The 19,740-nt window shown below is 41.4% G+C and overlaps 1 protein-coding gene across 3 annotated transcripts in view; it reads right to left on the bottom strand.

Annotated features, from left to right (window-relative positions):
* Positions 1–19,740, bottom strand: part of Cxadr (CXADR Ig-like cell adhesion molecule) — a 50,125-nt gene that overhangs the window by 12,987 nt on the left and 17,398 nt on the right. For 2 of the 3 annotated variants that reach the window (XR_008721368.1, XM_055617853.1), the window contains exons 2-7: positions 16,030–16,199; positions 12,052–12,256; positions 7,237–7,392; positions 6,446–6,568; positions 5,836–5,974; positions 4,625–4,808 (exon numbers count right to left, since the gene is read on the bottom strand). Coding sequence is in view for 2 of the 3 variants with exons in the window: in XM_055617853.1 (XP_055473828.1) it covers positions 4,625–4,808; positions 5,836–5,974; positions 6,446–6,568; positions 7,237–7,392; positions 12,052–12,256; positions 16,030–16,199 (977 nt within the window). In the remaining variant the exon portion in view is untranslated. Of the gene's footprint in view, positions 1–234; positions 4,809–5,835; positions 5,975–6,445; positions 6,569–7,236; positions 7,393–12,051; positions 12,257–16,029; positions 16,200–19,740 lie in introns of those variants that run through there. The other variant, XM_055617852.1, reaches the window with a different exon arrangement.

Here is a 19,740-nt window from a genome sequence, read left to right as displayed (position 1 = left end):
CACTTTTAATTCACCTGAAAAACCTGAGGTTATTTCTCAAATTACATAATTACAGAAGCTTCAACTTCAGTGTACTGGGAGATATAATATAATGGCAAATTATATATGATGATTACATTTTTTATTCTTCTTGTCAGGGGATAAGGGTGATACATGAAAGCAGGAAGAAAAAACATACTAAAACTTTGTTTGATGTCTGTAAAAGCAAAATAAAGCCACAACACAAGGCAGAGGACTGCTTTTTTCATTTTATTTCAAAAGTACACAAGGTCACAAAACTAAGAGCAAGTTTCTGTTTTTAAACAAAGTTTTCTTACAAACTTTAAAATCTGTATTTTTGGATATGGAAGCCAGAAATTTAAAATAGCAAATCTGAAACTGACACTACGAATCCTACTTTGCAAATGTGGGGGTGTCAAGTTAGTATTCTTAGTACAACTCTGTTTATAGCCAAAATTCACAATTAGGGACAAGAATAAGTCAATCGGTGAATTGTGGTCCTCTTTTTACCTGTGTCATTAAATTAGAAAACAGAGGGCTCATCATTGGCAGAACTCTATGTCTGATTAACATCAAACCCAACTGATGGTTTCTATATTCTATACAAACAGGGGCACATATTTTGTAAGCTTGATCTTAGAGCTTAGGATCAAATTCCAGACTAAAATGTTCCTAAAACAGAAAGAACCACAATTCACAAATTATATTCCCTCTTTCTGTAGTATTTTCCAAAGAAGTCTTGCTCAAACATGGATTATTTTAGTGTCAAAGTAGGCAAACAAAAAATTCTCTTGAAGAACATGTTGCCTTTATTGCTGGAATATCCAGAAGCATTTGAAATATCAAAACTTGCCCAGAACATTTATACTATGAAACACAAGAATGTTATAAAGATATATGTACATATATAATATATGTCACAAACCACTTAAAATTGTGCCAGCCTTTTTCTACACACTACTGTGACACATTTAAAGCATTCACCACATAGAATATGGACTTTTTTTGTTCACAATGAAATAAGGCAGCTGAGAGCACTCTAAACACTGTTGAAAAAAAACTTAGAAAAACGAAAACCTATGAATGTTCACATAGCTTCAAATTTACATGCTGTATACATAGAGACAATAGCTATTTAGTAAGTCACACGTCAGCAGATAGCCAACTCCATGCAGTGAGTGTCCTTTTGAAACAAAAAGTTTACTTGCCTCTTCACTCAATTGCCAAGTCACAATCTGAAATCCATTTCTTAAAAGAATTCAGATTCAGACCTCAGTTGTTGCCCATTCTAAACAAAACGCTGTACCACTGAGTTCAATCCCCAGGTATCAGATCTCTCAGTTCAGCTCAGGATTGCTTTGAGCTGGTCTCAAATGCAGCGTCCTCCTGTGCCTTTAGAGTTCTGGGGCCATAGGTGTGTACAGCCACATTAGGCATTTCCATAGTCTAGATGGATCTTCCCTGCCAAAAACAGTTTCCATTCTAATAATTCCTTGGTAGATAACTCAAATGTAAAGAAATATTTGTCTATGTAACTCTTCAGGGAAATCAATGTAAGAATTTGAGCAGCAGGGAAGCATTCTAACAGGAAAATATCAGTACGATTATCAATAACAACACTCATAAACTGTTTAGTATTCGGAGCACAGGCGACGTAATCGATAGTGTCATTTCTTTCCACATTACCCCATGTACCATTCAAATATGGTTCTAAGTTTCTCAGGTATAAAGTGGAATCAAAAAGGTCTGCTGTGAAGACACAGCGCTGACTCTGAACTTGTACTGGCTCCCTAGTTAGTATGCATCAATGCAGTTGTTGAACTGTTGACTGTTATCAGTACTGATTCTAGAACAAATACTTGCTCCCTGGTTCAACCAAAATCAGTGAGAATTGTTCGGGAAACTACTCATACTTGTCTGACCTTGAAACAAGTAACTGCAGACCAAAGCCTAAAATTTAACTGTATCTCTAATTCTATATCCTCTACATCTGTCAGCTTTTATAGTGTTTTATTTTTCAAACAAGCTTGTCTTTTCAGGTTATAGTTGCTACAGATCTGGACTGAGACAGTCGGATACTTTAGGTTTTGTTTGCCTTTAAATAAATAGGAAGTCAAAGGAAAGGAAAAGATTCTACATATCGTTCTATAGTAATTTCTACTTAGCATAATCTTCATTATATAAAAATCATTAAAATTTACATTCTAATTAATTTTTGTAATATCTTATAAAAATGCCAAACACCTGACAGTCAAATGTGGCTAGAGTTATAAATCAGACACACGGTCAGAGAGTAATAGGGATGTGAAGTTTCTTTTTTTAAATCTTTATAAACAATGGTATCATTTAATTGAAATAAAAAAAAGCAGAGAACAGGCAAGATTGAGACTCTAAGGATAGAAAGGAGCCACAGTGATACCCTTCTGAAAACAGTACCTTCACCTCTAAGCACCTTTCAAGTAGGTGATAGCCAGCTCATAGGCACCAGAAAGTCATAGTAGAAATTAAATTACCCAAAAAGGCACAGATGAAAACAACACAAATATAAAAAGAAATTTTATGGGAAGTTTAAACCTACTTTACAAAATGCTTCCAAATATGTAAAACTGTACACTAATCCATTACATGGACATTCAGCTTAAATTCACCATTAAAAGGTATACACAATACTCTTGTCTAATCATAAACGCATGCCAACATTAATTGATAATGTCGCATTTACCAGCACAGCACCTGAAGAGATTAACAGAAACCAATTCCCTACGGAAAGGTCTGGGAGTTAATGAAATCTCTTATTACAGACCTTATCTACTATAAAGGAATTGCTGGTTCATCATACTCTACACACGCTCCCTTATAATCTTAAGGGAAATACAATAAATTCACTCTTTTTTTTTTCTACGAAAACTATATTTAATACATTTGGCAGTTAGGAGTATTCCCTTTACTCCTTTTAAATTTCTTTTAAGAATAAGTCACTTTCACAAAACTAAGACTCAAACTTGAACTGTGACAGCAAAAGAGAGGCAGGTTTGGCCACAGGACAGAAAGCTCACTGCCCAAGCCTGGTGGAAGAAACTTAACTTGCCTCAAGGCTATTTTGTTCAGAGTCTTGGAGAAAAACAGCCTCCAGGAACTGTACTCCAGACAGTAAGCCTAGATTATATGCTTCTACAACATAAAATGTGCAGTACAGTCTGCCACAAAACAAAAACACATTTAAAACTCAATAATTTAAGGATTCTCTTCTATAACTGCCAGATGATAAATGAACTAACATTTGTTATTGTTTTTCTTTCTTCCTTTTTTTTTTTTTTTTAAATTGCAAAAACATCATGTGAAGTGGAAGTCCAGTGTTTAGTTGTAGACTGACAAATCGGCAACCTCAAGCTGTCTGGTCTGTTTCACAGACGTCCACAGGCCTTAAGACACAGATACATTGCTCTATCCCCGGACCCACCCCTACGCCCAGGTTGTATCAAGGGTTTCACTTCTGTGTGTAGCAAAAGCAAATGCTTCTGGATCTGACAGGTGCTTCTTTTTGAAGCATTCGAAAGGTTACTATTTTCTGTTGCATCTGCAGTGTACTGGTTAAAATTCTTAAGGAGCCGTTCTACAGGCAGTACAGAATGCAGACCTGTGATCTCAGCATTCAAGAAGCTGAAGCAGAAGGGTCATGATTTGAGGCCAGCCTAGGCTGAATACTGAGACCCTACCTCAAAACAAAACACAAAAAGAAAACAAAGAGATCATTTCACAGACGATGTTTACAAATGATCTAGAAGTGAAACTAGTCATTTCTAAAACTCTGTAGTGTCTTCCACTCTTAGTGATATCCCAAATGCACTTAGAAATCTCAGAGAGATGAGTTGGGCATGGCGGTGCACACCTGTGATCCCAGCACTCAGGGAGGCAGAGGCAGGTGGATCTCTGCGAGTTTGAGGCCAGCCTGGTCTACAAAGTGAGTCTAGGACAGCCAAGACTACATAGAAAAACCCTGTCTTGAAAAACAAAACAAAAAACGAATTCTCACAAAGACTACAAAAACAAAGTCATATGTTAAGTAGTTTTTCTATGGATGTTTGTGAAATTTGAGAGATACTGTTGTTCATAAATAAATGAGACAGACAACCTAAAAAATAATGGTAGAAAGTACAAAGTATCATTTCCAGATGATTCAAGTATCAACTTGGTATGTATGTAAATTTACAGATTTCTTCACCCATGACTCCATATTCAAAGTGCCATATTTTCTTAAGTATTATTATTCAGATGCCCTTAAAATTCAAACTTGCTAAGAAATCCCATCTTCCCCTGGTGGTCAATCCATTACTATTTAGCCTTTATTGTTTCACTATAACTTGGCCCCCCCCTCCCAAAAATATGTAATATGTGGAGCATGTTTCTCATCATTTCTTATTAACTTCTTCATATGTGTGTGTGTGTGTGTTGGGGCTGCCATTAAAAAAAAATGAGAATAGTGTAAGTTTTGATGTGTCAAGAGAAGAAAGGAACACGGAGAGCAGGAGGGAGGTGCCGAGCTCTATACTATGGACCCGTCCTTGCTCTGTGCTGGAATCATCACAGGCACCGCTCCCATTCGACTTAGATTAGGGGCAGCTACCTTAGCGGGGGCCAGAGTTGGACTCTGAGGAGCACGTTCAAAGTCTTCGCTGGGGACTTGGTTATACTGAGTCTTGGAGTACCCTTCCATGTTGGAGGGAGACATGGATCCCAGAGAGGAGTGGTTGCTGCCAATGTAGCTCCGGGCAGTGGATGTCCGGCTCTTTGGAGGAGGCACATCTTCCCTGGAAAACAAAGGCCCCGACACACACTAAAGCACTAGTTTGTAACAACTTGCGATTATGTAAGCTACACGTCATGAGTAAGTACAGAAATACAGTGAGCAGAGCGACATGATGTTAATACATGTTAAGCAGAGCTTAGCATCATTAGCTGTGCTCCTGTCCCAGTTTGCCATCTTGGTCAGATCATAAGTACAAATGCCGTGTTTTGTAAAGTGCAATGAGGAAGAAATCGCAGTTTCACATTGTGCCATCAATGATCATCTAGTGAAGCCATAATATTAACAGCTAATAAAGCACTGACACATACATATATTTCCATCCTGAAAAGAAGGGAAGAACTCCTTTTTGCTGTGAAAGCCCTCCAAGACTGTAGCCAAAAACTACATATTTCTGTTTTCAAAACCTGAGAATTGGTACCTAAGAATTTTCATGAAGCACTAATATAGAATACAAACCTGAATAACTTTGGGTTCATCTTACAAAACAAGTGTTCAGAGCTCCACCTCTAGACCTAACAGCGATTTCCAGGCTGTTAAGCTATTCAAGTCAAGTATAACCCTATTTGAAATCCACCAGTTGAGGCTATTTAGGGAAGTAAGCCATGTGTGGCAGTGTGCACCTATGATCCCAGCACTTAGGAGACTGGAACACAAAGACTATGAGTTCAAGGTCAGTCTGGGCAACTGGGTGAGACTGTCAGGAAGAAAAACAAAGACAACATTACCAGCTCCACAAACTAGCCACGTCACTTAATGACATGTCTTCTCACAGGAAAGGTCAGGTGTTCCTGAGACAACCGTTTTGCTGTTGTCGTTCTCAAAATAGGACATGAAAAATGGAAGGCCGCACACAGCCAGCAGTGGCTGGACTGATGCGCTTGAACAGAAATGCCTGGGGATAATTTGAAGGGCGACTCAAAGACTTTACCCAGGTTTCATAATGTTGCTCACCCAAGTACCCCAACCCTGACATTTCAGAGACGGGAACATTTGTTACTTACTGGTCAGGTCTGGTTTCACCTCATTACCTGATATCATGATGCACTTCCTTTTCATACTTCTCTTCTCTGCGTCTTCTGTGACAGCAAAAGAGGATGGCACCAATGAGCACAAGAGCAAGCAGCGTTCCTATGATGGCTCCCGCAATCATTCCAGCCCGATTTGAAGCTAGAATGAGATTTCCAAAGCGTTAGTAGGAATATGAAAACCCTCAACACACAGCTTAGCATTTAAAGTATGCTAGAGAGAGAGGGCCATTGCATTGCATATCTTAACTTTTAAAAGAGACCAGCGAGGCTTTGTATAGCAAGGAAGACGTATAAAAATAATTTTTCCTTTGAATGCTGTATTACTAAAATTTAAAAAGTGATGAACTCTGAGTCAAAGCTGCCTTGATTAGCGCACAAAAGTGTTACAAGCTTCTCATACTACTCTAATGGCTAAATAGCATACCAAAGCTGCTTTGACTTTTAGTTACTAAAATGATGGTTTTTGTTAGTAAAATGTAGTGTCTTTTCTTCTTCATGAACTAGAAAAGTGAATAAATGCCCATCGTGTTCTGATCAAGGTGAGCATCCTTGCCTTCAATATGCCTTCACTAGACTGACAGACGCGAAGCAGATGAAAGAAGGCACTTACGAGGTACAACATCTAGTCGTAGCATACACTGATCAGAGCCCACTCTGTTTTGGACTGTGCAACTGTATGTTCCAGAATACTCAGAACTAGCATTTTTCACAGATATAACAGGTGAAGTCATTTCTACAAAAGAAAAGGGGAAAAGCAAATTTATTTTCACAGTACGTATTGCTGTCAGTTCTTAAAAAAAGCTAATAAAACTTATAGAGTTTGGCAATGCAGTTAAAAGACAGACAATGCTGGGTGCAAATGACCTGGCGGAGCCAGATGCTTACAACCAGCCTGTGGGTACTACAAGCAAACAGACAGTTACCACAATCCCTCTGCTAAAGCGAGGGTGTTGGCCTACTGTAGAGCAGCTACAGTAATCACATGAGTGATTGATTACATTTAGCCAACTTATAACTTTTTAGCTCATGCCACATCACATAGGTTGTTTGGTTGAAACTTCCACGGGTGTGTGACTGTAACATCAATAAGAATCCAGGCCACACAACCATGATGCGACTCTGTTCCTTCTGACACTGATATATGACTGGGCACATTTCTCAACATTAAAAATGATCCACCAAAGTAACTGATTACAATATTCCAAAGGCGAAATCTTTACAGAAATATTTCTTCTTTGAGAACACTTGGTTGTGACTATAAGATACTGAATAGTTTTCATGGTGACTTGGATTGTTTTACATAGACCAGGGAATTGAAAATATAGCACATACATACAAACACCACCTGGCTTAAATGCAAATCAGTGTCACAAGTGTACCATTTTGTGTCAGGAGCAGTACCTGCTAACCATGGAGTAGGCATTATCTGGCTGTCTGACAATTTCTGCCATTCATACTGCAGCGGAAGTGAACCTTCTTTCGGTTCACATTTTAGTTTGAAGTCATTTCCAATCTCTTCTGATCCATCCACGAAACATCTTGTTCCTGAAGGCTTAACTGAAGAAAAGAAAAGAAATTACAGCTTTATCCAAGAAAATGGGATTTTCTTTTCTAATGGATTACTTAAGCAGAATATGATGCATAGCCACTGACTCCTTTATCAGCCAGGACGGGGCTCAGAATGGGCAAGGGAACAAAGAATGATGTTCTCAACGCCAGTCTACGTAGCTTCATCAAACACAAACAAACAGGCACCGCGCTCAGGCAAGCAGCCATTGCATAAGGTTTCGCGATATCTCAGATGCAGCTCAGCTCTGTGCACTGCCATTCCAGAGGCACACATCGAAAAAGCGGGGATGATGAGGCCGGGTGATGATGCTCCCCGAAGCTCCCCGCCACGCCTTACCTACTCTCTGTCCTTGAAAGGCAGCCATCTGTGAGTACGTGCCAAGTCACGTCTCTCTAGGTGTCGTTACTGGACAATCAGGGCACTTATTAATAACACTGATCGCCGGGACGAGCCACTCAGCGCAGCACAGACCATTCAACATCGCGTGTGTACATCACTTCAAATCCAGTCAGACAGCAGTCATCAAAAGTAAACTTGAGGTTATCTCTCGGGCCTCTGAGCAGCGCTTTTGAGTAACAGTTCATCTCATCACCTGCAACTTACACAACTCTGCCTAATACCTTGGCACTGTACAGCGTTCTGCACCTCATGGAGGCATGACATTAATGAAATAAAATTAATATTTGTTAGTCAAATGGGTTCGGCAAATGTGTTCATAAAGTTATTGTTTGGTACTCCAGTCGGTAATTGGTTTCAGGACCCTGTGGGTATAGAAATAGGAGGATTCTCAACTGCCTTACATAAAATGACATAGTTTTTCACTTAGCGACTCCTGTTTGGACTTTAAATTACATATAGATGGCTTGCAATATGAAGTACAATGTAAATGATATAGTTGTTATAATAATTATGACTGGGGAAAAATCATTAATCTTACATCACACATACACATGTTTCCAAATATATTTTGATCCAAATTCAGTTCAGTGTTAGGATGTGAAATCTAGGGATACAAAAGACTAATTGTACACCCACTAAGCAGTAGTCATAACTTTTCTCAAGTTCTCGCATGATAGCTACAGACAGCCTTACTTCAAATTCCAGCCTCAGACAGCTGGCAGGTCAGATTTCTATCATATAGCATAGATCTTTTCTTCTTCTGGAATCAATGACTACAATAATAATTATATTCTTTTTTGGAGTAGGGGTTCTTTTAGAATAAACCATATTGTATGTATAAGTAATCATCTTCATTAAATGCAGATTGCTATTCCACTGCACCGGTACAAGGCAAGTGTGTCTTCCCACGCAGCTACTGAGGAACCCTGTCCCCTGGGGACAACTGTGAAGCCTGTTTACACAAGCTCACCAGGACCGCCTCTACAGTCTGTAAAATCAGAGTGAACAGTCAGGGAAGTATGAAATGCCACTACCAAGAGGCAAAGATCCATAAAGGACTTGGGGACAGTCTCAAAAATGCAGAGATCGGCTCTCAGGCAGCTACTTCTGAAGGGAGAATAGGAGAGTGGAACTAAATATGGAGTGGGTACTGCCAGGGGGGACGGCCGTTAGTAATTAGTATCATAGTGCCAAACAGTAAGCCATTATTTTCATTGCTCTCTAAGACCCTGGGAAAAACAATGGTTCCTGTGAAGTCTGTGGTGGAGTTTACTACCTGTCTTCCCAGCCTGATAAATGACAAGGTCACTGATTTTCTTTTCCCCAGTCTGAGTTCATTCTCATGCTTTCGATGAGTTTCCTTGTTTTGCTATTGTAAATAAAAGTGGGAGGTAGAACATACACACACACACACAAATTAAGAGGCCATTCCTGCTGCTTCCATGAGTGTGCTTAGCCACACTGCCATCACTGCTGTTCTACCCACAGAGAGCATGCTTGTCCACGGGTATTCTGAGAATAGCTGTGCAAATCCCATCACTCCCAAATACCCTTTTCCAAATGTTGACAGCCAGCTGTCAGTCACTTCCTGAACCACAGGAATACCAGTACGAAATACTCTACATTTATCTGAACTCAGAGCTTCCAGGAAAGTAGGGCCAAGAGAAGACGTACACACGGACTTACACAGACTCCGCAGCAGGATCTGAGAAGACTTCAGACCACTTCTTTAAAAAAACTGTCACCAGCTCATACAATTCACACACATAAAGGCCAGTCCCTGTTTATGTGATATAAACATAGCTAGCATTTCCAATGAGGTCATATTCCCCTCTCTGGGGAATACTTTTAACTAAAGCCGTGTTAAGATGGACTGTTGCTCTGAGCCACCAACCAAAGAGCCTGCATGGGCTGGACCTGGGCCCTCTGCACATAGGTAGCAGCTATGCATCTTGGGCATCATGTGGGTTTCCTAACAATGGGAGTGGGGGCTGTCTGGACTCTGTTGCCTGGCTTTGGACCCCTTTCCCCTAGGAGGGCTGCCTTGTATGGTCTCAGTGGGAGGGGATACAATAATTAGTTCTGCTGTGACCTGAGGTGCCAAGGTGGGTTGGCCTCCCCTTCTCTGAGAAGGAGGGGGGAAAAGCAGGGGCAAAAGAGTGCTGAGCTCAGGCTGTAAAGTGAATGAATGAATAAATAAATGAGTGTGAAAATCAAAAAAGAGCAAGCTGTGATATATGGGAGAGGGATAAAAGTTAAGAGAGAAATGATGTAATTATAATAAAATCTCAAAAATATAAAAACCTTATAAATATGGTGACATATTTTTTATATAATATAATAATTAACAACTGATTACTAGTATTTATTAACTCATTAATACATTACTATTATTAAGAAAGAAAGGCAGGCTGAGCAAGTTATCAGGAACAAGCCAGTAAGCCACAGCTGCCACATTAATTCCTCAGGTTCTTGCTGAGACTTCCTGCTCTGGCTTCTCTGGATAATGGACTGCAAACTGTAAGCTAAAACAAACTCCTTCCCCAGCTAAAAAAAAAAAAAAAAAAAAAAAGACCGTCTTTAAGGTCAGGGCGGCTTCAGTAAGGTGACCAACAACCTCTGCAGTGGCCACTGGGACACCAAAGAAAACCCCAGTCACTGCTCCTTATCCCTCCTGTTCGTCCTGGCCAGGAACACTTTCTCATCCTTCCCTAAATTAACACCAAGTGCAGAGCTTGACAAGAGGTAGCTCTCTTACTTAACTGTTTCCAGGATTATCTTAAGTAATTCTAGCAACCAGCATTCCCTACAAAGAGTGAGTCTCCCCGCACATCAGACTTTGAGACACGAGACATGGAGAGCCCTAGCATAATACGGAGCGCTGACAGCTGCGTTTTACTTCAAGGAAGTTGGCACTCATTGTGTGGACAGCCCACCACAAGGAAGTTTAGAAATATACTTGAGTTATGGCCTTTCAGAGCCCCCCAATTTGAAGAGCTTAATTGTACACATTATTTCAGATTCTGAAGATGTGTAACAGACTTTTCAGTGTTTGACAGCTTCCCAAGAAGTTGACATAGCACCTCTATAACTATCCAAAGGGGGCTACCATGCACCCCAGCAACTATCTAATCCCCTCAGCTATAGAACAGAAACAGTGATAGCGAGGAGATAAATAACCCAAGTCCATATTCTAATTCTTTCTACCACAGTACCTCTCCCCCAACTGAAACACTCCACTGATGTGTGCTGGAGAGACAGTTCAGTGAATAGGAGGACTTACTAAAGCTCTTGATAGAGGACCCAACTGCAATTCCCAGCACGCACATCTGTAGTTCCTAACTGCATATAACCAACCCCACGGGGCTCTGGCCTGCAGGGGACTTGTGGGACACACAGGCATATGCACACACAAACATCCACATACACATCATGTAAAGCAGAGCATTAAAAATACAAATATGTAAATATTCTGAGTAATTATCACAGAAATGGGATTAAAACACAAAAACATTTTAAAGCTGAATGAGATTTTAGGCTTAATGATAATTAAATTTTTATCTTTCAAAGTGACAGGCTGAAGCCAAAGGAAATGAACAGGTTTAAATTAATTTTCAAGGAAACTTCTGAAGAAGGAAAATAAAAAGCTTACACCAGTTAAGGTAACTCCAGGTTTAGTCTAGTTTGTTTTTTTATTTTGTTTTGTTTTCTCTTGCCTGAAGCTGAAACTAGATCTTGAAAGGAAATTTGTGATATAATTCTGGAGGTCCAAAAGCATGGTGTCTACTGGATCTGCTTGGTTTCTAGTGAGGACTTGACGATGGAAACAAAACTGGCGTTGAAAAGAGAGCCATGATGGGGTCAAAGAAGCTAATCAGCTGTGACACCTGCTCTTACGCTGACTGAACCAGCATCATTGGAACCACATCAGTCCCTTCACAGGAGTAGGAGCTCCTTGGCCTAATTACCTAAAAGCTCCACCCACTTCCTAAGCCTTAGTGAGTTTTTGGTTACAATACACTCAAACCATAACAGTTCTGCTTCCTCCACTGACTTTTGCAAGTTAGTGTCCTCTTCCTTTCTCCATTCAGAAAAATATATGGACTAGCTGTTTTCTGCTGTCCGAGGACATCAGAAGTCCAGTACCATGAAACCAGCCTTGCGGTCTATGAGTGCTGCTAGTGTGCGCTGCAGCCACTTTCCCTGTCACCATGTCACCCCCACTGACACAAGGAGCCATAACTTACCAAGAACGGTCAGCAGAACTTTCTTATTTGCGACCCCAGGAGCTTTTTTCACCTTGCACTGATAGATGCCAATATCAGATAACTGCAGATTTGTGACGTTTATAGACGCGTCCCCAGACTTGACATCATTGCTCGTAAAATGTACTCGTCCCTTCAGATCCGGATAGTAGTTATCGTAAATTTTGTCTCCGGAATACAAAATAATCTAAAACAAAAGCAAAATAAAGATAAGGAGATTCAAAATATCCTAATTCACTCCATAATTGTTCATGCTTCCCAATAAGACCCCTTAATCCTGCCCTGAGACGCAAATAACGGGGTCACAGCTGGAACCTCTTCAGCTAACTTTCTTATCTAAGCAGTATGGGGGTGGGAAGTGGGTAACATACACTAACATACAAGAATACCTTCCCCCAACATTATGTGGAGACACCAGCCATCCCCTCACACATAGGATGAGAGAACAGAGAGTACACCAGCCATCCCCTCACACACAGGACGAGAGAACAGAGAGTACACCAGCCATCCCCTCACACACAGGACGAGAGAACAGAGAGTACACCAGCCATCCCCTCACACACAGGACGAGAGAACAGAAGAGCGGGACCACGCTGTAGCACTGGGCTCCACTTCAGATGGGGAAACCAAAGGGGAACAGGATTATGAAATACGCCCTATACAAGGACGAGACTTCTTGAGACTAGACAAAGATCCTATCTCAAAAGAAAACAAAACAACCAACCAACAGACCCCAACACAACTACAATCTACACAAACTTGTCTCAGATGCTAATTATGTGCAATATAAAAAAAAAAAAAATGTTTCCCAAGGATCTTTTTTCCAAAGGCGCCTCTTTATTGGAGTCTTCAGTTTTTCTGTATTTGACTCCTCTAGCATGTCCACCCCCACCCTGAGTCCACAGAACACCTCTGTATGTACGTTAACTGCCCACTGCCAGGCCACATTCAAGATCAGTTTGCTGAGCAAACATGCAAAGCAGCTGAAGGCGACAGCACTTGGTCTGAACACACTAGCCATTACTTTGTTCCACAGTCCTGCCACACCCACTCATCAGCTTCAGTCAACAGTCACAAACAAGCCACTGACTTCCCGTCTATTAAACTTTTCACTTGGTTGTGAAAAGCTACAGAGTTCAAACAACTCTGCTTATCTGTCTTTTAAGAAGCAGATGTGGAGACGGCTCAGAGGTTAAGAACACTCGCTGTTCTTCCAAACGTCCTGAGTTCAATTCCCAGCAACCACATAGGGGATCACAACTATCTATAGTGAGATCTGATGTGCAGGCAGAATGTTGTATAAATAATAAATAAATCTTAATTAAAAAAAAAAAAGAAGAAGCAGCAGATGTGGGCACAAAGGGGCACAGAGAAGATGTGCCCCTGCAGTGAGCGACTCTACAAACTACCTTAGTGTTTTCCTATGGTGACTGGTTAAGAAATGGTACAAGTAGAATTACATCTTCACTGATCTCTCCTTGCATCCTGGCAGGGATGGTGGAAAAGTACAGACTTCTGTGACATCAGTTCATACAGCCTAACTAAGCTATGAGCTGGACCTGTTTTCACTTGGCACAGTATGTGACTGGTGTTTCTATACAGCCTCCAGGCTGACAGGGTACTTGTATATGCAGTATTCTGTTAAATTCTTCTAGATGGTTGTGACACATGTCCCTATCTGACACATGAGGAAACAGTTTTATGAAACGTGGGACACACGGAAGGACAGTGCAAAGGATGGCAAAAGCACAGGTGTGAGAACTGCAGGAATCTGGGTTCAGATCCCAACTACTAGCTGTGTGGCATTGGGCTTGCTCCTTCATATCTATCAGCCTGTTCCCTAAGCGTGACCACGCTCATCTCAGAGTCTGTTTAAAGCTGAAATAGGAACTTCCAGTCATGTGCTCCATAGAGACGCTTCTGTGAAGCCAGGCGCATGTATATGCAATGGTGGACCTACAGGCCTACTTCATAGCCATGGTATGTTTGTGTGTACATTACATGGTGTTCAAGTGATTGTTGAAATCGTATGATGATATTCTTGGAAGATATCCTTCATGCTAAAACAGGCATGGCTGTGTAACTAAAGCACACCAACAGTGGTCAAGATGTGGTATGTGGCATAGTGTCTCACACTGTCCCTTTCAGTCAGGTAAGACTGAAGTTTCTCCAGCCCAGTCTTCCTATTACAAGCCCTTAGCTACCATCTGCTAGACTAACTACTCAAACAGGGGTTTGGCTGACATATGATAAAATCCTCTGAAGGCCTCCTCTTTTGTAGAGGGCTCTCCTTCCCTGCCCTCTTCTCCTTTTCATCTGATTTTTACTGGGTATTAAATCTGAGGCCAGGCCTTTAACCCAGAAATGGCCACTGCAGGCCAAGTAGCCAATCCCATACTTGTCTCACAATTCTTGTGCTTTGTCCTTAGCTTGGAAGATGTGGGACCCTCCTTCCATGAACAGACTATAGGCTTGGGGCACACTGTGCTTGCTGGTCTCTTCAGACACCTCGCCACAGCCTTCACTGTCTTATGTAACTCAGGACTGAGGACTCATGCTCCTCTATGTTAACCGCTCAGAACCCTAAGCAGGACAAGGAAACAGGAGTGCCAGACCTCCAGCAGAAATGTGTGTTCAGAATGTAGACATCTTCATAGGGAGAGAAGGGGGAACAAGAGTGAGACTGGAAAGGCCACAGGGTATCTCTCTGGCCTGATGAGAGCAAATGAGACAACTCTTTTGGGGAGGGATTTGGTTGGTGGTGATGGTGGTGGTAGTTGGCTAGTTGGATATTTTTGGTGTGTGTGTGTGTGTGGTCTTTTTTGCTTAGGAAACAGAGATGGGTCTGGTCACAGAATCAGAGCAGAGGCAAATCCGTAGCCCCAGTCATTGACAGCTAGAGACATTGACAGCTTCATCTCCTTCACAAAGGTCTGAATTTATCAAAAATACTCATTTCCGGAATGTACTAATTCAATCATTAAACGGAAGAATTTCATTTTCAGTTTTAAAATAAGCCCTTCTCTCTTATTTGGACAATGAATAAAGTTGTAATTTTTTTTAAAGAGTCCCATTATGTGGGTGCAGGCTGCCTTCACCCTCAGCAGCCTTCTGCCTCAGTCTCCTGAACGAGGAAACAGGGGCACACTGCCCGTTCAGCCTCTACATTTTCTAAATGCATATACCACTATACGCTGGAAAAATCTCAACTTGCCTTCTTACGTCTGTACTAATACTGTTAAATGAAACGTCAAATGAAGTTGGTTAATAGGTAAGAGTCTAAATGAAGTGAACACCAAACTTGTAAGTAAATATGTTATAGTGTTTTGTTGTTGTCGACCCCTACTCGTGCCCCTTTTTATTATTTTTGTTTCCAAGGAAAAAGGCTCTGAGGAAAGAGACCCACTGCCAAGAATGAGGACCCGAGTTCAACTCCTGGGATCCACATGGTGGAAGGAAAGAACTTCCAAATGTTGCCCTCTACCCTCCACTGGCTCAGCACTATGGCACGTGCATGCACTCAGGCACACGGTAAATAAAAGGTAAAGGTAGTTCATCATCCAGGGCATTTCCCTTGGAGAAATATGGAAACTGGGCTCTAACAGTAAGATTGCATACCTTTCTTATAGTGTATCTTATATCTTCTATAACAAAACTGCTTTATTCAAAACCCCTAACACTGTGTATGCTGATGCCTGCCTGCTCCAGAGACCCACTAGTGCCTGTTCTAGGCCCTCACATACACAAGCAGACTCTCAGAAGCTTGCCGTAGTCCTTGAGGAAGCCTTCCCTTACTGTGTCTTCATTTATAACATATGCAGATCTCCTGGGTGTGTCAGCACACAGCATGAGCGTGTCCCTCACTTACACCACGCCTGAGCGGCTGGTGGCTCACTCCTGACCCCCTGCACGCAGTTGATGCGAAGACACACCCGACAGCAACACTGGCATTAAACTCACCACTTGATCCACCTTCTGGTTATCAGACGGGGATATCAGCCATTCAATGTCCAGAGGTCCCTGGTCTTCAGGACTAAGGGTAAACTTGCATGGTAGGTACGCGGTTTCCCCTTTAGCTTTTTCGATCTTCTGTTCATCAGGAATAGCGATACTCAACCCGCTGATGAAATCTGCAACAGGAAACACATACATGGGACTAAGCCTCTGCTATTGCCCTAGCACATGGCCCTGTGGCCACTCATGGGATCACAGTAATATGGGGTTTGGGTTCACAGCAATGGAGTTCAAGGTCTGTGGTGCCTTCGTAATGAGCCATTGATGCTAAGATGTCCAAACAATTCCCTTTGAAAGCACTGTGTGAACTTCCCAGAAGGAAATAAAACAAGCGGCTAAAGCCTTGAGCCCATAATCCTGTCTCAGCTGACAACCTATTACAATTATAAAAGTGCACTATTAAGCTGGACTTTAAATTCCCAGAAGGTTTTTGCTTTTGCTTTTGCTTTCTTTCTTTCTTTTTTTTTTTTTTTTTTTTTTTTGGTTTTTGGAGAAAAGGTTTCTTTGTGGAGCCTTGGCTGTCCTAGACTTGCTTTGTAGACCAGGCTGGCCTCAAACTCACAGAGCTACACCTGCCTCTACTTCCCAGGGTGCTGGGATTACAGGTGTGCACCACCGCACCTGGCTAAGAGTTGCTTTTTTGGTTCGTTTTTGTTTTGTTTTTACTTTTTTTGGTTTTGTCACCAAGCGTGTGCCACATATCTTTAATTACAGCAGTAGGCAGGCAGAGGTAGGATGATCAAAAGTTCAAGGCAAGCTTGGGATACTTAGCAAGACTCTGTCTCAAAAAAAGAAAAAAAAAGGATTTGCCATCAAATGTAGCATTGCATTTCTGAAATTGAGGAAACAGAGAAGTGAGAGTTTGAGCACCCATCCCCAACTCCAAAACTAGACACTTTCTTAAAACAGGCCGAGATTGCCCATACCTTGCTAGAACACTTATCTAGCACTAAAGGGTTCTGTGGCTTTGATTCCCAGACCCTATATTAAAATAAAGAAAAAAGAAAAAAGCCATTGTTGATGTTCATATCAAGATCCAAGGTCATGAATAGTCAACACAAATTACCTATAAGTGAACCATCAGTTAAAGTCTTTAAAAACCTATTTAAATCATAAATTTCCACAGTCTGTCATATCTGCCCATTTCTCTGAATAACACCTATTGTTATTCTGAGACTGGGTCTCACTCATTAAGCCAGCCTGGCCCGGAACTCACCTTGAGCTGTAGGCAATGCTCTTACCTCAAGGCCCTAAGAGCTGCTATTTGTACAAGCATGAGTCACCATCCCCAACCCCAATAGATTTCCTATGCCTTAAGTGAAACATCTCACTGTCCGGGGCCCCAAGTTTCACCATTTTGTGCTAAGGAACAGCTTTCCCAGTTGAAGCCCTACCCTTCCCAACACAGATGTCCAATACTGGATTACACAACAAAGTCAGAACACTGAGGTTATGAATAGCACACAGGGCCTGCCTCTCCCTACCACCACCCTCTCTGCCACTTTTCCCCTCCCTTCATCTTACTCATCAGCACTCTGAGCAAAACTGGGAGTCAGTCAACCCCGAGATCTCCCTCTCCACAATGTCTATTTGAGGATGTTTCTCCAATAATGTATGGCTTATCCTTTCTATTAGGTAAGAATGAACCTTAATACACTACCCATCAGAAATAATATAGCACTGGGAAAGTTTAAGCCTGAAAAATAGGAACTAATGAAAAGCCACCATCTTAAGATTTTAACAGTATCTAAGGGCATTCCTCAAACTGAATAAGAAATGAGTACAAATCCTCTGCATTCTTCTCCTAAGTCAGAACAGTGAAATGTAACAGGAATGCCCAGGGCATGATCCAGGGTGAGGTCTCCAGATTCCTCGCTCAATCCATTCTCACCCCAAACACACCACTGGAGGAAGTAACTGAGGTGTGTCAGGTCAGCAGCAGTGACTGCCCAAGGTGCAACCACACCTGACCACCAACATCCTGCTTCTAGATCACCAAGCTCCGGCAGCACCCTGAGCGAACCAGGGCATCCTCAGCCTAGCCTACCCCAACACCCATGGATCCCTGGATGAAGTCTCTAAAGTTGGGGTTGGTTTTTCACACAGCAAAGGTTGACTATAGACCATCTGAACCTGACTGGGACCAAGGAACTGCCTCCCACCATCCTGAATGTCAGCTGCCCTCAGTCTGTTTCCTGTCTGCATATTTATTTTATTAAGATATAAAATTATTTTATTTTATTTGACACTGACTGTGCCATCTCTAGAGTCCCTGCTGAAGAGATCCTGGAACTTCAGGGTTCTTTTTGTAATTTCTAATAAATTCATTCCTATGCCTACCTGGTTTTCAGAGCACAATCTACTACCTCTCCACCCTCCAGGGAGCTTCTGTTCTTCCTTCTAGAAACCCTCGCTGCGCTCCACCTGTTTACACCACCATCCTGCCTTTGACACACGCTGACTTCAGTGTTTTTTTTTTCCTTTAGAAATTTACGGAGAGGCTAACTCGGCATCCAGATTTCATCTCATTTCCTCAGCATTGGTGTGCTTTCTTGCCAATGCTGCCTTGTATTTTGAGGACCCTTGAAGGCAGAAATCCTGATTTACCAGTACACGATTAGCGTGTACTGATAAGGAACCTGAAAGTACCTCTTAAAATAGCACCTTTTTAATTGCTGAAAAGAATTCTAGATTGAATTATATTCTGATCAACTTTAGAACTGTCAAGGAAATGCGAAAATCTTTCAGAAGAAATTTCTACACTTCAACTGGTCATTTTTGTCTTTCCCTTTGCTGGTGGATAACATCCTTAGGCTACATGCAAATTCTCCCTGATTTTACATGTGCACTAAGTGAGTACCTGCAAGCGGGCCCCCTCAGATACCAAGAGATGCTATTCTGCTCAAGATATTTTAAGCATCTTCATAAATGACTTTCAATATTTCTTTTCTGAAATGTATTTGTTCCTCTCTGGGTTGTACTAAAAATGAACTGAATTCTCAAGATCCTCAAGAGTTCTGCGTTTCCTAGCAACACTGAGAGCTCTCTCCAAAAAGGCATTCTTTCGTTCTTTTTTTTTCAAGTACGCAACAGTCAAAATTGTATAAAACAAAAGAAAGATACACTTGATCTCATGTAGTGACTTTGTAAACTGCTAAGTGATAAAATAAATTAACTCACAACTACCTGCAGGTTCATACAGCGTTTGAAAACTAAATCAAATATCAAACCTTCTAATTGTATTTAAATTGATTCTCAGGATTTAATGAAATACATGGCACAAAAATTCAAGCCACAAGTCCTTGCAGAGGCCAGTTTTAAGTGCTCGGAACTGGAATATGTAAATAAACAGAGTGAAATGCCATCCCACACGGACACTAATTGGAATAACATCTCCCAGCCTTCTGCTTGCTTTTCTTATCTCCAATTTCTAAATGGCTTGGGTCTTTGGAGATTTGTTGCTGTCCAGTCTCGCTGAACATCAAAGTGATGAGACTTCATCAAAGTATTTTTCAGCCCTTGATGTCACCTCCTACTAAGTCCTTAAGAGATCACATTCTACAAAGAATGGCACACATGGAGAAATGGGACCGGCTATTCCTGCAAGGGGAGGCAGTTCTCTGAAGAGAGGACACTGCACTGTCCCAAGGTAAGCTA

This window comes from Psammomys obesus, unplaced genomic scaffold, assembly GCF_907164565.1.
Source record: "Psammomys obesus unplaced genomic scaffold, mPsaObe1.curated_primary_1811, whole genome shotgun sequence".
NCBI lineage: Eukaryota > Metazoa > Chordata > Mammalia > Rodentia > Muridae > Psammomys > Psammomys obesus.
Note: the sequence above shows the minus strand (reverse complement) of the source record. Positions and strands in the feature narration are given on the sequence as shown.